The sequence below is a fragment of the Saimiri boliviensis genome, chromosome 17 (genome assembly GCF_048565385.1).
Source record: "Saimiri boliviensis isolate mSaiBol1 chromosome 17, mSaiBol1.pri, whole genome shotgun sequence".
Classification (NCBI taxonomy): domain Eukaryota; kingdom Metazoa; phylum Chordata; class Mammalia; order Primates; family Cebidae; genus Saimiri; species Saimiri boliviensis.
In genome coordinates, this window is record NC_133465.1 from 41,708,538 (window position 1) to 41,727,913 (window position 19,376).

The 19,376-nt window shown below is 49.6% G+C and overlaps 1 protein-coding gene across 2 annotated transcripts in view; it reads left to right on the forward strand.

Moving 5' to 3' along the window:
• FAM117A (family with sequence similarity 117 member A) overlaps nt 1-19,376 on the forward strand; it is a 53,497-nt gene extending 34,121 nt beyond the window's left edge. Inside the window, exons 3-8 of one of the 2 annotated variants that reach the window (XM_039476754.2) lie at nt 9,601-9,696; nt 12,105-12,215; nt 12,645-12,779; nt 13,908-14,109; nt 15,283-15,433; nt 18,658-19,376. In XM_039476754.2, the coding sequence (XP_039332688.1) occupies nt 9,601-9,696; nt 12,105-12,215; nt 12,645-12,779; nt 13,908-14,109; nt 15,283-15,433; nt 18,658-18,958 (996 nt within the window). In that variant the 3' untranslated portion in view covers nt 18,959-19,376. The remainder of the gene's footprint in view (nt 1-9,600; nt 9,697-12,104; nt 12,216-12,644; nt 12,780-13,907; nt 14,110-15,282; nt 15,434-18,657) is intronic. The other variant, XM_074388631.1, reaches the window with a different exon arrangement.

A 19,376-nucleotide genomic window follows, 5' to 3' on the forward strand; every position in this document is an offset into this window, starting at 1 on the left:
TTCACCTTCAGAGCAAATGAGTTATTTCGAGATAGGCGGAAACAGTGTGGCTAGGACACGAGGGTCAGAGTCAGCCCTCATCCTGGGTGACATCGGGCAAGTCAGCTGTTTCTTTGTGAACTGGGTGGAGAGTGCCTGGTCTGCCTCCATGTAGGTTGTGTGGTAGCCAAATGACACATGAAAGTGCTTGGTACGTCTTTTGAGCACATCATGTCAGTTTCTTTCCTTTATTTATTTTGTTAATGCAATCCATTTTCAAATGTTGTTAGTGAATGTTTGAATGCCCAGTACTGTTCTTGGCATGTTGGAATGCAGAATAAGGAAATGAGGACAAGATTTGGCCTCTATGAGTCTGGATTCCAGTTCTGTGAGGGCCAGTGAACAGACAGCCAAGGGATGAGATGGAGCCAAATATCTGGCAAAGTTTAGAGAAGGGGAATTCTCATGGGAATACCCCACCTTGAACCAAGAAGAATTTACCGCAGTTAAAATCATGGCCTTCTTTGGATCTACAAATAGACTGTGAAAGGAGAATACCCTCCAGGAAGGAGGGAGAGTCGGCTTCCTTCCTGGGAGCGCTGGGCACTGCCGTTCCCTTTATCCTTTGGAAAAGGCAAGTAGGATAAAGACGGAGCACACATAATTTTGCCTTTTGATGGGGATGCTTAGTCCAAGTATGTTTGTAGTCAAGGAGGGCTTCCTGGAGGAACAGGAATTGAGATTACTTTGACTGTGTAATCTCATTATTGCATCCCCCTTGGTCAGATGACAGGCTTTTGTGTAGCCCACCTATTTAAGCCTCTGTCACTTCCTGTTTCTGCCTTCTAGGAAGTCACCATCCCACTCCTCAGATAGCTTTCTCTTTGTCAACTCAAGGCAGGGTTGGCCTTAGATGTTCCCTGGCCAGGTTTAGAGGCATGGGCCCTAGGCTGTGTGTTTTTGCTCAGGCTCCAGCTGCAGGCCAGATCTTTTATATAACAAGTCTGGGCTTCTTGCCACAGGAAGACAGAGGTCAGCGATGAGCCTCGGTGGGTCTGGCAAGGCCAAGCCATGCAGCTTTCCTCTTTCCCTGGGATGGGCTCCAGTCCTCGAGGAACTCTTAGCAACCTGTCAATATTGTGGCTACAGTCAGGACGTGGAGAATTCTGATCAACCTAGGCTTCCAAACCAAAATATGCATTCTACCCATCTTTCATTCCTGGTCTTCTGGGAATTTTCTGCTTCTAGGTTTTGGGCTCCATTCAAATTCCTGCTTGAGCCCCCTGGCCTGGTCCAAGCTACCCTATTCAACACTAGTGTTACACTGTGGAGGGCTGAGGCTCGCCTGACATCTCCCTAAGTAACTGTTGTTCCTTCCCTACTGAGTACTGGGATATCACCCAGAAAGGACTGGAGAGGAAGGAGAGGTTTGACTGGGAAGATATGAAGGTGTATGGAGAGGGGCAGAGGGAAGGGTGGGTGGTAGAATCTACCAAAGTCCTTGAAAGCTTTTCAGCTGTTAAAAAATGGACTAATAGGGCCAGGCACAGTGGCTCACACCTGTAATCCCAGCTCTTTGGGAGACCAAGGTGGGCGGATCACGAGGTCAGGAGATTGAGACCATCCTGGCCAACGTGGTGAAACGCTGTCTCTACTGAAAACACAAAAATTAGCTGGGCGTGGTGGTGCTCTCCTGTAATCCCAGCTACTTGGGAAGCTGAGGCAGGAGAATGGCTGAACCTGGGAGGTGGAGTTGCAGTGAGCAGAGATGGCACCACTGCATTCCAGCCTGGCGACAGTGCGAGACTCCATCTCAAAAAAAAAAAGTAATGCCAGAAACGTTTCCCAATTGCCTTAACTCGGTGGAGGGGAAGGGGGCTGCTGTTCCTACCCCTGCCCTCACTGTCTGCCCTTTTTCTTCTAGCCACACCGGTGTAGTATTTATTTTCTGCTGCATCCTCCCTCACTGGCTGACACTCACTACTACTGTTCTACTTGCCTAACCTCCCTCCACCCACAGACAGCAGCCCTGGCATTCCAGTGAGGTCAGCAGCTACAGTTATGGTTCAGGCTAAGCAGCTCCTTCCTCTGAATCCCTGAGAGGAGACCAGGGCCCTGCCCATTGCGAGCCAGCTTCAGATCTAAGCAGCAAGCATGGAACACCTACCATCTAGATAGCCAGGCATGCTACAGACTTGAGGCTTCTTCACAGGGCAGAAGATGGAGTGAAAACTCTCAGCTGTTTTATACAGCCCAGTAGTGCCAACAATCTTATCCTAGTATTTCTTCCTTCATTGTGTTTTAAGCTCTTAGGTGGTTACAAAGGATTGTCCTCAGGCCATCTACAGTCTGACATGGAGAGTTGGGTTACCCAAATATTTGGGGCAAGGAAATAAGAAGGGTGTGGATAGACCTTATTTGGGATATTGGTTGTTTTTAGAAGGAGGAGGTGTGAACGTGGTAATTGGGGAAGAAGTGCTTTGGAGATGCTGCATGTTTTGAGCAGTGGGAGAGGGATGACTATGTCAGTTGGTAAACTAGAGCTGGCCACCAGTTGCTTTGTGTTGGCCCCTCCTAGTGGCTGGGCCTAGGCCAGGGCGGGTGAGGGCAGTACATGCCAGTGGCTGAGGTTACCCTCTCCCTTCTTGCTGTGCAAACCTTTGAGTCTTTGTGTACTTTTCTGGAGGGAGGAAGTGGTCTCATCACAGCTGGAATGACTGTTTGAGCAAAGTTCCCCTGTTGGTCTCATCTTACTGACAGACAGGACTCTGGGTACCTGCCCTGCCCAACCCAGCCCCCACTCTACCCATCCCCAGCCCCATCCTCTCTGAATTCCCCAGGTAAGGTGGGGAAGCTTCTATGATAGGATATTTTTTTCTTTAGCCCCAACTTACCCTTTAGGGAAAAAAAAAAAAAGCTTGAGTCTTGACAAACCACACGGAGTATGAGGAAGGCCAGAGGTGAAGGTGGGCATGCCCACTGGGAAGACTTACCTTTCTGTGTCTTTCCCCTACCTGTGTACTATCCTCCCTGCCTTCCCAAGCCAGTGCCCCAACAGCAATGACACACGATGCAGTCTGACTATCACGAACCTTCTAAAAAATGTTTTTCTTTGTGGGTGTGGGGGCCTGGGCACAGTGCCTGTTTTCCAGATTGGCGATCAGGACCAGTTGCTCAGCAGTTTGACAACAGTACCAAATATTTGAAAATGGGGCCATGATGGAAAATCTGACGGTTGCATAGTCACTATAGGGCCAGAAATGGTGGCCGTGGCCACTTGCAGCCAGTTTTCAGTGCTGGGCAGCAGACCACCCTCAGAGCCTTTTCCTGCCTTTTTGTTTGGCCAAAGACCTAAGGGACTGATTCCCTGCAGAATTCCAGTTGAACACGTAGTCTGCACCAGGCCAGGCACCATGCTGCTTGACAGTCCCATGCAGGGAGGGTTACGTTCCCAGGGCCTAGCCCAGCTCCACACATGGAGCTTACTCACGTGCCAAAGTCATTGGATACAGTGAGGGCCAGGACTTTCCTGCTTGTGGTTCTGGAGTCTAGGTAGAAACTTTTGGGCTAGAGGCTGAGAGATTCCAGTTTGGAGGGTTTTCAGCTTCATCCTGCCCCTCCTTCTCATTATATTAGATGGCTCTTTGGGAAACTGTCCTCCACCCCCATGCCCAGCTGTCCTTCCACATGTTGCTCTGGGATCTCAATCCCAGGCAAAGCTTCCTTGGGCTAGCCACATCCAGTTTTGCATAACCTGAGCATCATCTGCACAGCTGGCCCATGCCACTCATGGTCAGAAGCTGTCCTACTTCTCCCTCAGCTGCTTCCCCTGAGCCAGGGTATCAGAGCTGTTTCAGTGCATGAGTCCCCTTGACAAATGTGACTTTTTGTTCTTTTTTAATTTTTTTTTTGAGACAGAGTTTCGCTCTTGTTACCCAGGCTGGAGTGCAATGGCGCGATCTCGGCTCACCGCAACCTCCGCCTCCTGGGTTTGGGCAATTCTCCTGCCTCAGCCTCCTGAGTAGCTGGGATTACAGGCACGCGCCACCATGCCCAGCTAATTTTTTGTATTTTTAGTAGAGACGGGGTTTCAACATGTTGACTAGGATGGTCTCGATCTCTTGACCTCGTGATCCACCCGCCTCGGCCTCCCAAAGTGCTGGGATTACAGGCTTGAGCCACCGCGCCCGGCCTCTTTTTTAATTTTTGACACAGAGTCTCGCTCTGTCAGCCAGGCTGGAGTGCAGTGGTTCAATCTCGGCTCAATGCAACCTCTGCCTCCCAGGTTCAAGCAATTCTCCTGCCTCAGCCTCCCAAGGGATTATAGGTGTGTGCCACCATGCCCGGCCAATTGTTTTGTATTTTCAGTAGAGACAGGGTTTCACCATGTTGACCAGTCTGGTCTTGAACTCCTGACCTCAGGTGATCCGCCTGCCTTAGCCTCCCAAAGTACTGGGATTACATGCATGAGCTACCACGCCCAGTGACAAACATGACTTTTTCATCTGCTGAGCTCAAACTCTACCCTGCTTCCAAAGGGTCATTTAGAATGGCCAAGCAGCATGGCATGACCCCTGTTGTAGCCAGAAGGTTAGCTTTTCTTTTTGAGACAGGGTCTCACTTTGTTGCCTAGGCGGGAGTGCAATGGTGTAATCATAACTCATTGCAGCCTCAAACTTCTGGGTGCAAGCGATCCTCCTGCTTCAGCCTCCCCAGTAGCTGGGACTACAGATGCGTACCATCATAACTGGCTAATTTTAAATTTTTTCTTTTATAGAGATAGGGTCTTGCTATGTTGACCAGGCTGGTTCTGAACTTCTGGTCTTAAGCATCCTCCTGCCTTGGCCTCCCAAGGTGCTGGGATTACAAGCTTGGGCCACCATGCCTGACCAGGTTAGCGTTTTGAAGGGGAGCTTTTCTTAGCTGTGACTTTTCCGTGCTCCATGATGAGACTCAGAAGAGGAGTCCTGTCCAACCTAGGGCACTGGAAACTGGGGACATGGTCCCCATCCTGGGCACTCCCAGTTTAGGAGGTGCTACAGCCCATAGCTATGTACATTCCTGCCTTGAGAATATGCAGTGATGGGCACAGTGGCTCATGCCTGTAATCCCAGCACTTTAGGAGGCTGAGGTGGGTAGATCACCTGAGATCAGGAGTTCAGACCAGCCTGACCAACATGGAGAAACCCTATTTCTACTACAAATACAAAATTAGCCAGGCATGGTGGCACGTGCCTGTAATCCCAGCTACTTGCGAGGGTGAGGCAGGAGAATCTGTTGAACCAGGAGGCGCAGGTTGTAGTGAGCCAAGATCATGCCATTGTACTCCAGCCTGGGCAACAAGAGCAAAACTTTATCTAAAAACAAACAAACAAACAAAAAAGGTGATGTCAGCAAGTCAACAACTTCAAATACAGAATAACCTACTGCATGAGGTTTCTGAGGCTGCTTTAACAAATTACCTCAAATTTAGTGCTTTAAAACCACAGAAATGTGGCCAGTCACAGTGGCTCACTTCTGTAATCCCAACACTTTGGGAGGCCGAGACGGGCGGATCACAAGGTCGAGAGATTGAGACCATCCTTACCAACATGGTGAAACCCCGTCTCTACTAAAAAATACAAAAATTAGATGGGCGTGGTGGCGGATATCTGTAGTCCCAGCTACTCAGGAGGCCAAGGCAGGAGAATTGCTTGAACCTGGGAGGCGGAGGTTGCAGTGAACTGAGATCGTGCCACTGCACTCCAGCCTGGCACCTAGCGACACAGTGAGACTCTGCCTCAAAAAAAAAAAAAAAAAAACCACACACACACACACATAGAAATGTATTATTTCACAGTTCTGGAGACCAGAAGTCCAAATTCTGTTTCATTGGACTGAGGTCAAGGTGTTGGCAGGGCCATGCTCTCCCAGGAGCCTCCTGGGAGAGTCTGTTCCTTGCATTTCCAATTTCTGGTGGCTGCTGGCACTCCTTGGCTTACAGCCACATCACTCAAGTCTCTGCTTCTGTGGCCATATCACTTTATCCTCTCCAGTGTGCGTACATCTAATCTCCCTCTGCCACTTTCTTTCTTTCTTTCTTTTTTTTTTTTGAGATGGAGTCTTGCTGTGTAGCCCAGGCTAGAGTTCAGTGGCATCATCTCTGCTCACTCCAACCTCCACCTCCTGGGTCCAGGTTCAAGCAATTCTCCTGCCTCAGACTGGCTTGCAGCTGTTATTACAGGAATACACCACCATGCCCAGCTAAATTTTATATTTTTAGTAGAGACAGGGTTTCACCATGTTGGCCAGGCTGGTCTTGAACTCCTGATCTCCTGATCCACCTGCCTCAGCCTCCCAAGATGCTGGGATTACAGGTGTGACCCACTATGCCTGGCCTGCCTCTTTCTTATTTAAGGACAGTTGTAATGGTATTTAAGGTCCACCCAGACAATCTGGGATAATTTCAAGATCCTTAATACATCTGTAAAAACTTTACTATACATGGTAACATTTATAGGTTCCTCCCAAAGTGCTGGGATTACAGGTGCGAGCCGCCATGCCCTAGAAGGGACATTTTTTAACCTGTCACTGCATCTCCTGACACACTCTGCTCCAGCCGCACTGGCCTCCTTATTATTCTCAAACATGCCAGGCTCATTGCTGCTGCAGGGCCTTTGCACTGGCTGTCTTCTCTGTCTGGATTACTCTTACTTCAGATATCCAAATGGGTCACTCCTTCACCTCCTTCATGTTTTTATTCAGATGTTACTTTCTCATCGGGGTCCTCCCTGACATTTCCAGTTGTATCCCCCACCCAATATTCCTATCCCTTTTCTTTGGTGTATTTTTCTCCTTGGCCCTTATCACTGTTTAAACTTTCTCCCCAGTGAGAACATAAACTCAGAAGGGACAAGCGTTTGTGTTGTTTTCTACATGGTTGTATGCCCAGTGCTGCACACAGTGTACATTCATTCACTATTTGTTGACTGCACGAATGATGTACACTCAGAGCCCATCTGCAAAGAGGAGACACAGAGCAGAAGAGCAGTCAGCCTAGGAAGACAAGTTAAGAAAGGCTCCCTGTCAAGAAGAATGGGAATAGTTGGCCAGACAGGCCATCTAAGATAGGGCGGCCAGGCTTGGAGGTTGGGGGTAAGGTAAGAAAAAGGAGAGGGAGATGGGTTTGCTTGGGAGGACAGAGAACCAAGGATGGAGAGCCCGTGGGATGACGGGTCAGATGATGAATTCTATGGCCAGGGGTTGGATGTTGACACAAAGCAATGGCCTTAGTAGTATGGTTTACACAGAGAGGGCAATGGTTGGTGGAAGAGGTTGCTGAGTGGAGAGAGGTGGGGTAACCTGGATTGAGAGAGGAGATGATCCTAGCTGCTATGATTTTTACTCCTTTGCTTTATTTTTTATTTTTGAGAGGGTCTCACTCTGTCACCCAGGCTAGAGTGCGTGGTGCAGTCTTGGCTCACTGCAACCTCCACCTCCTGAGTTCAAGCAGTTCTTGTGCCTCAGCTACCTAAATAGCTGGGATTACAGGCATCCAGCTAATTTTTGTTTTTTTATTAGAGACAGGGTTTCACCATGTTGGCCAGGCTGGTCTCAAATTCTTGACCTCAAGTGATCCATCCACCCCAGTCTCCCAAAGTGTTGGGATTACAGGCGTGAGCCACCGCGCCCGGCCTCACATCCTTTTGTCCTGTGCTAGCCTACATTTCTCTTCTACCCTCTCGCATATCCCAGAAGAAAGAAGGTACTTGACAAGTTTGCAAGAGCTGTCAGTAGTACCAGTGGCAGCCTGAATGTGGCTTTTTTTCCTGTTACCACCCACCTGTGAGTACAGTATCTTCCCTGAGGTGAGGAAATGGGCGGAATGGTCCCTTTAGCTTTTGTCATCCCTCCTCTATAGCCTCTGCCACCTTCCAGGGACAACAGGCTTGCACTGGGGTGTGGAGCTCAGCTTTGATTAGCAGAGGTAGTCATCTTTAGAGTTGGTCATGGAGCCTTGAGGAGAGGCTCCTTTGTGTGTCTGCTGGGTGGAGGTGGCTGGGAGAGATGGGCTTCCTCCTCACTTTTCATTGCATGCACCAGCCTTATCTGAGGCTTTGTCTGGTAGCACCCTGGTTTAGAGAGACACAGGCATTTGAAAGTAGCTTTCCATATACTGATAGAGCCAGCTTCATCTTGAGGGTTTTAGAGTTTGTGCTGAAGATAAGGGCCTGAAGGATGTGCTGTCCGCCCTTTTCCTAAAGAAGGGAATTGTGGGGAAATGGATCTCTGGATGCTTTATTTAGCATTTGTAGATTCCTCTGTTACCTACTTACTCGTGATGCTCATCAGAACAAGAAAGTTAGGGCAGTTGTCTTTCCCTGGCTATGTCGCATGGCCCAGTAAAGGTGCCGATCTGTGAGCAGCTGGGAGAAGGAAGAGCCAGGGAGCCCCAGTCCCCAGTGGCCTCTCTCCACTGCAGCTGTCACACGCGGCCGTCTGCTCTCACAAGCTTGCTCAGACTCCCCCGCCGAGCTCCTCTTAGCAGCTGTTGGGTGGTGAGTAGTTGGGTTTCTTTTCCCCTCACCTCCCCCTTTTCTGTTTGCAACAACCTCTCAGGGGAGGTCAGCAGATCTCTTGGAGGAGATGGTTCCCAGGCCCTCATGTTTTTGGCAGCTCGTGCTTGTGCACAGAAGTGAGAGAGGAACTGGTTCCACTGGAGCATTCCCCCTTGGGCCCCTCCCTTGGAATGGAAGTAGGGATACTAGTTGTGGGGAGGGATCTGGGCCTCTTTGGCTTCATGCTTAGAGCCAACAGCTTCCTCCCTTGGGTGGGGGCTCAGGAAGTAGTCCTGCAGCTCTCCCTGCCTCCATCTTGGACACTGTCTTCCATGCAGCAGGGGAAAGGAGATGTGGACTAAGAGCCCTGTTTTTCGAGGGGCTGGGCAGGCCCAGGAGGAAAAGGAGTGATAAGGCTAACAGGGATCAGGAATCAGCACTGGATTCAGAACTGTGGCTCTCTCCTTTCTGAAACTGTCACTTGCCTGCTTATTTGGTGGTGTGGTGGTCGAGGGAGCAACACTTACTCCACGTGCGGAGAAAAATGAGGCATTGCACCCTATAGGAGTCCCCTGCTTTGGTCAGGGGACCTGTGTTGACCTTTTTCCTGTTTTGCCAATTAATAATCCCTTCATGCACTCCTGTATATTAACTTGTTTTTATTAGGCTCCCAGGAGCCTGGGCCTGTGCTAGACATGTAGACGGCAAAAGAATAAAGAATGCCAGTGATTCCCTGATCCTGAGCCCATATTCTCTTGGAGCTGCTTGGGATAGGAGTGGCAATGCTTGTCCTCACCATTGAGAATCAGCTGGAATAACTGGGATATCATACATGTATAGCTCAGAAAAGAGTAAAGAGGAGGTTGGCCCTATTAGGTCTTCAGGGAAGGTTTGCTGGAGGATGTGAACTGGAAAGGAGGCAGTGCAGGTGGAGAAGCCTGAATGAAGAAAACTGAGTGTTCAGAGGTTGATGAGCAGAGGAGAGAAGGGCTCAAAGGGCCATTACCTCTACCCAGGAAACAGTGCGCCTGTTCCCCAGTGCCCGCCGAAGCTGCTCTGTCTCAATGTGTCTCTCTCCCTGCAGACGCCCCTGTCATGGCAAGAGCTAGAAGGTGACCGGGCCAGCTCTTGTGCACACAAGCGCTCAGCATCCTGGGGCAGCACAGACCACCGAAAAGAGGTAGCTACCCACTTTGACTCCCTGCCTAGGGTAGTGGCTTCTTCCTGATCTCCTAGCACCATGCAACATGTCTGCTCCACGATGGAGGCATGCTGCTCACCTCTCCTGTCTTGACCTGGTTTTTTCCTGATGAGATGGCTCCTTTCTAGCTGACTCCCAGCCTCCAGGTGGCCAGGTCTTAGGACCCCAGACCCTCTTGCTAGGAAGGGGCTTGGCCAGAGGCTGCTAGTGTCTTTCAGCAGCAAGCACAGGGCTGGAGCCACCGTTGTTCTTGTTTTACTTTGGGGTTGGATCCAGATAAGCAGCTCAGAGTAGAGGAAGACAGGGAGGGAGTTCCTGGGAATTAGGAACCCCCAACCTCCTTTACTTTTTTTTTTTTTTTTTTTTTTTTGAGACGGAGTTTCGCTCTTGTTACCCAGGCTGGAGTGCAATGGTGCGATCTCGGCTCATCGCAACCTCTGCCTCCTGGGTTCAGGCAATTCTCCTGCCTCAGCCTCCTGAGTAGCTGGGATTATAGGCACGCGCCACCATGCCCAGCTAATTTTTTTTGTATTTTTAGTAGAGACGGGGTTTCACCATGTTGACCAGGTTGGTCTCGATCTCTCGACCTTGTGATCCACCCGCCTCGGCCTCCCAAAGTGCTGGGATTACAGGCTTGAGCCACCGCGCCCGGCCTCCTTTACTTCTTAAGTATTCATCTAGCTTTTTTTTTTTTTGAGATGGAGTCTCTGTTGGCCAGGCTGGAGTCCAGTGATGCAATCTCAGCTCATTGCAACCTCTGCCTCCCGGGTTGAAGCGATTCTTCTGCCTTAGACTTTCAAGTAGCTGAGATTACAGGCACATGCCACCACGCCCAGCTAATTTTTACATTTTTTAAGTCAAGACAGAGTGTCACTATATTGGTCAGGCTGGTCTCGAACTCCTGACCTCAGGTGATCCGCACACCTTGGCCTCCCAAAGTGCTGGGGTTACAGGCATGAGCCACCACGCCCAGCCGTAGACTTATTTTTAAAAGAAGGGAAAAGTAGGCCGGACGCGGTGGCTCAAGCCTGTAATCCCAGCACTTTGGGAGGCCAAGGCGGGTGGATCATGAGGTCAAGAGATTGAGACCATCCTGGTCAACATGGTGAAACCCCGTCTCTACTAAAAATACAAAAAAAAAAAAAAAAAAAAATTAGCTGGGCATAGTGGCGTGTGCCTGTAATCCCAGCCACTCGGGAGGCTGAGGCAGAAGAATTGCCTGAACCCAGGAGGCAGAGGTTGCGGTGAGCCGAGATCGCACCATTGCACTCCAGCCTGGGCAGCAAGAGCGAAACTTCGTCTTTTTTAAAAAAAAAAAAAAAGAAGGGAAAAGTAATGAAATGTTCCCAAACACTTTTTCCTGGCCCTCCCTCTCCATCAGGAGTGCTCAAGTCACTGAGATTAAGGGGAGAAAGCCGTAGGCTGGAATATTCCAGGGCACCCCATCAGCTCCTCCTGACATGCTGTGTGGCCAGCCGCTCCTGAGAGGGTCAACTAGCTAGGACTCACTCTCTACCCCTTTGCAAGAGGAAGTTGCTTCTGCCCTCTGTTGCTGAGAACAATGAGAAAATATGAAGCGAATACACTGAGAGCTTACGAAAAGGGGGAAATAAAAAATATTTAAACTTTTCAATTGTCAGAGTAAGCAAGTTATTCATGCTAAGGATGGGGAGACGTGGTCTTGAGTGACCCACAATAGCACATTGGAGAGCACTTTCTTCTTGGCTCTAGTCATAAATTTTATGGCTGTGGGCAGCAGATCGACTCTGAATTCCATTTAATTTAGGCTTATATTTAAATAGCTCTTCATCCCCTGAGCATTTTCCAGCCAAGGGCAAGAAGAGCCAGAATTGCATATGTGATGGGATAATATTCAAAATTGTTGATGATAATCTGTAATAGTCTCAGGATATAAAAGTTAAGATGAAATCCAATATTCCCTTCTTGGGTGACTATTCCTGTTCCTAGTGTAGTCCACTTTAAACGGGAGAATATTCCCTTCCTTCCTGGTCTCAGGGCCTTTGAGATAGTTGTGAATGTGCCGTGAGGAGTGAACTGTGCTTGGCATTCAGAAACATCATCTTCCATTGCTATTAATAGAGGGGTGGTCCGTGCCTTTGGAATCTGTAAAAGACAAAATGGTTTCCATGTTGTGTATTTTGAATTTTTTGGAATCCAGTCCGTCTAGTTAGGTGAGGTGTCCAGCTCGTCTGAGGAACACATCATCACGGTTTTCACACCACTGAGCTATTTGGAGATGGAAGATTAACTTCTATCCTCCTTGTGTATATCTTCATGGGCCTCTGACAGGAGCCCCTCCCTTGGAAGACCCAGTGCACTTTGGCTTTCCTTGATCCGCCTCTCCCTTCCTCTCTCGGGGCTGCTAGATTACCAAGCTGAAGCAACAACTGCAGAGGACAAAGCTGAGCCGTGGTGGGAAAGAGAAGGAGCGAGGGTCCCCACTCCCAGGGGACCACGCCGTGCGGGGAGCACTGAGGGTATGTTTCCTCCCCCAGCCCTCTCCCCTTTGTTCTCCTCCATGCAGGCCCCCATGTGTGAGCAGAGGTTTCCTGGGTCTTGCAGCTACCGACCCCCTACCACATTGCCTGCTTTGTGAAGTTTTAGTCCAAACTTGGCCTTGCTGTGTGATATCGGAAGGGCTTCTTGCAGCTCTGAATCTCCCGTTCTTCCACCCCCATCCCCTTACAATTAATGCAATGACTCTACAGCACACTGTAGACTTTGCAGAGCTCAAACTTCTGGAGCAAACTGCGCTGAATGGACCTGTTACAATCTGTAACTGTCCCCAAATCACCCTTCATTCACTCAATTCTGTTGTGTAGACATAACCACTACCCTGGTCAGAACGAATGACTGTCCAGGCTTGGTGGGGCTGTGTGTGATTTCATCTTTTGCCTCCTCCTCAGGCATCCCCTCCCAGCTTCCCCTCAGGGTCCCCTGTCTTACGACTCAGCCCCTGCCTGCACAGGAGCCTGGAAGGGCTCAACCAAGAGCTGGAGGAGGTGTTTGTGAAGGAGCAGGGAGAAGAGGAGCTGCTGAGGGTGAGTAGCGGCCGCACCCCGAGTGCACCCTCGCTCCGTGCCTCACGCAGGAACTGGGAGTCCTGCTCTCTGGGGCCGCAAAGGCTATGGCTACACAAATAGCAACATACAAACACCAGCCTGCAAAAGGAATGCAAATGGAGTTTATTAGTCTCAAATGGCCTCACCCCTGTCACTAGGGCAGGCTTTGTGGTGGTGAGTAGAAAGAGAAGGGGCAAGGATTGGCAGAGAGGAGGCTCCCCAGCTGGGAGGAACAGGCAGGGGTCATCTTTAGCCGGACCGCCCATTCTCACTGTTCCCCGTGTGCTCAGCACCGGCATGGGCGCCTCAGTTCCTGCTGCTCCTTGTCCCTTCTCCATCTCTACCTGGTGACATGTGTGCCTCCTTCATGCCCAGCTGCTCCTACACAGCCTTCTCGCCCACTCTACTCCCAGGCAGAATGTGTGCTACCTTTGCTGAAGCCTCAGGCACATTTTTATACTGACACAGTGCAACTGGGGAATGCTAGTTGGCCAGTATTAATATAATTCTAGTAGGTACACTTCACAGTTTATGATTTACTTACTAGTTGATTTTTAATTTGCATATATTCAGGATTTTACACATACCCAAACACATGCACACAATTTGGTGACCTGCAGGTTCAAGCACCATTGAGTGTTTTTAAAGGGGGGTGAGGAGGCATGTAATACATGCTGATCATCAGCATATGTGTTCTGCAGTGGTTACAGCACTTAGAGACTCCTGCTGGTTTGCTGCTATTGTGCCCTCCAGCGTACATTATCATCTTTGTTCCTAGAGCCCAGGGCACAGAAGGTCCCTGCCCTCATGAGGCTTATAGTCTCGGGGGGGTAACACATTGATCAAGCTCTACAGGTGATATATAATGATACATTGGACTGCAGGTGCTATTAGGAATAAGAGCAAAGCACTATGGGAGAAACAGGAGGGAGTTTCTTCTAGACTGAGGGGTGGCCAGGGAAATAAACAGCTGGAGGAAATGGTGTTCTGTGCTTGTATGTTATGGGCAGAGGATGCCAGCAGCAAGGGGAGTACCCTCGGGGTCACTGTGCTGCTGCAGGCCTGAAATACCTGGGGTTGAGAGTCTTTACCATCCTTCCCTGTCAGATCCTTGAGATTCCCGATGGGCACCGGGCCCCAGCTCCTCCCCAGAGTGGCAGCTGTGATCATCCCCTCCTCCTCCTGGAGCCTGGCAACCTTGCCAGCTCTCCTTCCATGTCCTTGGCATCCCCCCAGCCTTGTGGCCCCACCAGTCATGAGGAACACCGGGGTGCCGCAGAGGAGCTGGCATCCACCCCCAATGACAAAGGTAAGCTGTGGAGGCTGAGGCAGCAGCGCTGACTCCGGGGCACACAAGTGGCTCCACTCCCTTTCCCACCTCTAGTCAAATTCAGGCCCAGTGTTCTCAGTACCTTACTAGAATATCTTTCTGAGATATCTTTCTTCTGCACGTTATACCAATGATAATAATGGTCCCATACATCCCGTTCTGACTGATAATTTATAAAGTCTCTGCACTTACACTTCTATTTAACCCTCACTGGGATCCAGAGAAGCAATCCCATGCCAAGCTGTAGGGGAAAGCAGTGAGTCTTCGTTCAGGTGTCCACTGTACTCATTCCCAGCAATGGTTTCAAAGTGGTTGTGAGTGATACAAAGTAAGAGAATGTGGTCACTTGCTCAGGGTTGCATAGTTTGACCCAGACCAAAACCCCAATTTTTTTTACTCCAAATCTCTACTTTGCACAATGCTTTAGCTACTTCGCTGAGAGAATAAAATACAATTCCTACCTCCTAGTGATGATCCTTACATTGTACAGCCCTGTGCCTATGCTGTCTGATTTGATTGTCACAGCAACCCCATGAGGTAGGCTGGTCAAGGGCATGATCTAACAGTACACATGAGTAAATAGAGCATAGAGTAAGGAAGAATAAATCTGAGATAAATACAGATAAAGTCAATATTTGCAACCTAGGCAAAGTACATTTGCTGTGTGGAAAGGGAGAGGAATTTTATCCTACAACTGGGGTTGAGTAAAGATTGCTTCTCTGAGTTAGAGAAGAGCTCTTCTTGGAAGAAAGGATAGATTTTCAAGACTGTGGACAGGAAGAAGCTGTGGCATGTTGGCAGGGAGGGTGGTGCAGTCCTGGAAGAAGGCAGAGAGAGACGCAGTTAGAATTCCTTCAGGACTGAGATTTGGAGTTCTGGTCCCAGTCTACCTCCTGGGAATATGGAATTGGTACGAGATCTTAACTTTCCATCCATTCAACTCCGTTTTTCTGTTCTGTTATACACTGAGTATTTGTGTAAGCTGCCTCAAAGGTTTTTACGGTAGAGTGTAATCACACTAGGTAAGCACACCCACTACCCTTTTCCTTACCGTGCACCCCCAGCCTTGCCACTTTACACCCAAGTCCTGGACCCAGAAAAGTGGAGGCCTTCCCTTCATCCCCACTGGACTCAGCCTTGCTCTGTTCACAGCCTCCTCTCCAGGCCACCCAGCCTTCCTTGAAGATGGCAGCCCGTCTCCAGTCCTTGCCTTTGCTGCCTCCCCTCGGCCTAATCATAGCTATGTCTTCAAACGGGAACCCCCAGAAGGCTGTGAGAGAGTGCGTGTGTTTGAAGAAGCCACGTGAGTACACCCAGCGGGCAGGGTGTGAGGGGAGCACAGGACCACGACGGAGGGCGGGCCTACGTTCTCCTACCTGCAGGCCTTTTTTCAGTCTCGGACTCTGTCACAGAGTTGTTGTCAGCGTTAGATGATTAGTATTGCCAGCTTTCCATGATCAGAAGTGTTGACATTACCTACTCTGAGCACTTAAATCTTTGCTTATCATCATCTCCATAGAAACCTGCTCTCTGCCCACATGCCAGCCACAAGCGCAGCAGTAGCTGAAAAGAAAATGTATCTGAAACCTAAGCCCTTTGTTTCTTCTATTTTTTTCCATCTCCGGGGAAGGTGTGAGAATTTGCTAGACCATAATCAGAAAGAGAGAGAGTTCGGGGGTGTGGAGAGAACATACTAGTATTTCTTTTCAGTCAGAGATTAGAAGTGTTTCAGCCCCACTGGAGTAGAATGGGGCGGCCTGGACAGCTTAACAGTTAGTTTAGGCTTCGGAGGCAAGGCTTCACCCTGTGGCTGTAATGATTCAAGTGTCATGAACTCCCGGACAGAAATTTCCAGTTCTTGCAAGTAAGGACTATGGAAAATTTCCAAACCAGATTGGATCATTCAGAAGCCATTCTTCTGTTGATTTCTTTACGCTTCCCTCCCATTAGCAGAGAGAATTGAGAGCCAACCTTTTCAAATGCCCCTGTCCCCATTAGCAGGCATCAAAAAGCTCACTTCGTTTCCTGCTTCTAGCTTAATATTCAGCAGGGCAGATTCACACTGGAAGTTGGGGTTGCAGTGGCAGTCAGGAAGTTTAGTCATGGCGTGGGAGTCAAGAGGTAGCTGGGACGGAGTTTGGGTCAATGAGAGCACCATTTGTATCTCAAATAAGGGAGAGACAACCTATGCTGGCAGCCGAAGGTACATACAGAAGCCACAGAAGGAGTTCCAGAGACAACCATTGCCACTAGACGTTTTGTTACTGTTATTATTGTTGCTTGGTATCCCTTCAAGACTCCTAGGTCCTCTGAGAAGCCGTGGAGGGAAGAGGCCAGATCTCTTAGCTTAAGCAGACTCTAGGCTTTTGTACCCTTCCTCAATCTACATTATAGTGGAGTAATTACAACCTGGAAATGCAGGTGGAAATTAAGCTGTAGCGTCTCTTGATTTTTTTCATAGACTCAATGCCAGAAGAGGCCTTAAAGTCAGCTCATCCAGCTTCCTGCCTCTGCCTTAACCCACTCTTAGCTTACTGCAACCTCCACCTCCCAGGTTCAAGTGATTCTTCTGCCTCAGCCTCCTGAGTAGCTGGGATTACATGCACCCACCACCACGCCCGGCTAATTTTTCTATTTTTACTAGAGACGGGGTCTCATCATGTTGGCCAGGCTGGTCTCAAACTCCTAACCTCAGGTGATCAGCCCACCTCAGTCTCCCAAAATGCTGGGATTACAGACATGAGCCACTGCACCCAGCTACTGCATTAACCATTTAAGAGAGGTGGTGGGCCAGGCACAGTGGCTCATGTCTATAATCCCAGCACTTTGGGAAGTTGAGGTGGGTGTATCACCTGGCATCAGGGGTGCATGCACACACCTCTCTCTTCTCTCACTTGCCCATTCTCCACCCTGGCCCACTGCCTCTCTTAAAGGGATCCTCAAACCATCAGCTTCTTAGAGCTGTTTCACCCTTTAGGCTTGGAATCATGGCTATCCCTAACTCAGGAACTCTCTGACCTGACCTTTTATCCTTCCACCTTCCTAAACAATCAGAAGGGGATGGATGGTTCTTCCCACATTATAAAGGTGAGACAGGCTGGGTGCAGTGGCTCATGCCTGTCATCCCAGTGCTCTGGGAGACCAAGACAGGAGGATCACTTGAGCCTAAGATTTCAAGACCAGCCTGGGCAACATAGTGAGACCCCCATCTCTACCCAAAAAAAAAAAAAAAAAAAAAAATAGCCTAGAATGGTGGCAGGCATTTTAATCCCAGCTACTTGGGAATGTGAGGCAGGAGTATTACTTGAGCCTAAGGGTTTGAGGCTGCAGTGAGCTATGTTCACACCACTATGCTCCAGCCTGAGTGAGAGAGCAAGATCCTGTCTCTAAAGTAGTTTAAAAAATTAAAATTAAAAAAGAGGATGAAACAGATATGGCAAGGACCACATGGTGAGTTGGAACCCCCATCTTCTGATAGGGTCTAGCTGCCTTTTTCACAGTTGTTACCATCCTTTCCTCCCAAAGTTTTGAAAATCACACCTTTCTGGAGACCAGCCTGAGCAGCATATGGAGACTCCTTCTCTACAAAATAAAAATAAAGCAATTAGCTGGGCATGGTGGTGCATGCCTGTAGTCCCAGCTACTCAGGAGGCTGAGGCTGGAGCATTGCTGGAGCCTGGGAGGTCGAGGCTGCAATGACCTGGGATCCTGCACACTGCACTCCAGCCTGGGCCACAGAGGGAAACTCTGTCTCAAAAACAAAACAACAAAAAATCCCATACCTTTCAAATGTGCCCAATAATTAGATTCTTTAGGCCAGTAGATTTCAACTGGGGAACATTTGGCAATATCAAGAGACATTTTTCATTGTCACAGCTAGAGGGGAGGGGTCGTGGTACAACTGGCATCGAGTGAGTAGAGGCCCAGGGATGCTGTTAAACATCTGACAATGCACAGGACAGTGCCCTAACCCCATCCCACAACAAAGAATTATCCAGCCCAAAATGTCAGTGGTGCCGAGGCTGAGAAACCCTGCTTCCAGCTATAAGAAGTCTTAGAAAGGCCGGGTGCAGGGCCTCACGCCTGTAATCCCAGCACTTTGGGAGGCTGAGGCGGAGGATCATGAGGTTAAGAGATTGAGACCATCCTAGCCAACAGTGAAACCCTGTCTTTACTGAAAACACAAAAATTAGTCAGGCATGGTGGCACATGCCTGTAGTCTCAGCTACTTTGGAGGCTGAGGCAGGAGAATCGCTTGAACCCAGGAGGCAGAGGTTGCAGTGAGCCGAGATCCTGCCACTGAACTCCAGCCTGACAACAGAGCGAGACTCAGTCTCAAAAAAAAAAAAAAAGTCACTTGGCCTTGATCTCTGCTTTCAGGCTTGTGGTCTGTCCCCGAAACACCATTCACTGATGAAATCTTTGTGTGTGTGTGTGTGTGTGTGTGTGTGTGTGTGTGTGTGTGTGTGTCTGTCTGTCTGTCTGTCTGTCTGTCTGTATGTCTGTGTGTCTCTCTTCATCCTCCAGGTCCCCAGGTCCTGACCTGGCCTTCCTGACTTCCTGTCCTGACAAGAACAAAGTCCATTTCAACCCGACTGGCTCAGCCTTCTGCCCCGTCAGTCTGATGAAGCCCCTCTTCCCTGGCATGGGCTTCATCTTCCGTAACTGCCCCTCAAACCCGGGGTCTCCCCTTCCCCCGGCCAGCCCCAGGCCACCACCTCGGAAGGATCCGGAGGCCTCCAAGACCTCCCCACTACCCTTCGAGCCATGGCAGCGCACCCCACCATCAGAAGAGCCTGTGCTTTTCCAGAGCTCCCTGATGGTCTGAGGGTCCCACCCCTGCCCCACTTTACCATAGAGACCAGTGCCTTGGTGGCAGGTCCCTCCCCAGGTCCCCTGGATGGGGTATGGAGGGGCCCTTCCCTCTCGGCCTTTGAGCACTTTCACTTATTGTGTCAAAGCCCTGGGTCCTCTTTTTGATGGGCACCGGCCCCTCTGAATGTGAGGGGGTCTGCCTTCTCCACTAGCAGCTGGGCAGCTCACAACTCACACCCGTGTACCTGCCACATCCAACTCACTTGGTGGAAAACACCCAGAAGGTCTTGAGTCCCCCACCCCTGGGTGTCAGTCCAAATGACTGTATAGGAGGCCCTTATTTTTGTCACAGAGCAAGCTGGCCATGAATGAAGGAGAGAGGATGCCACAGATTTCCTTCCCTCTCCTCCACAGTCACACAAGAGGAGACC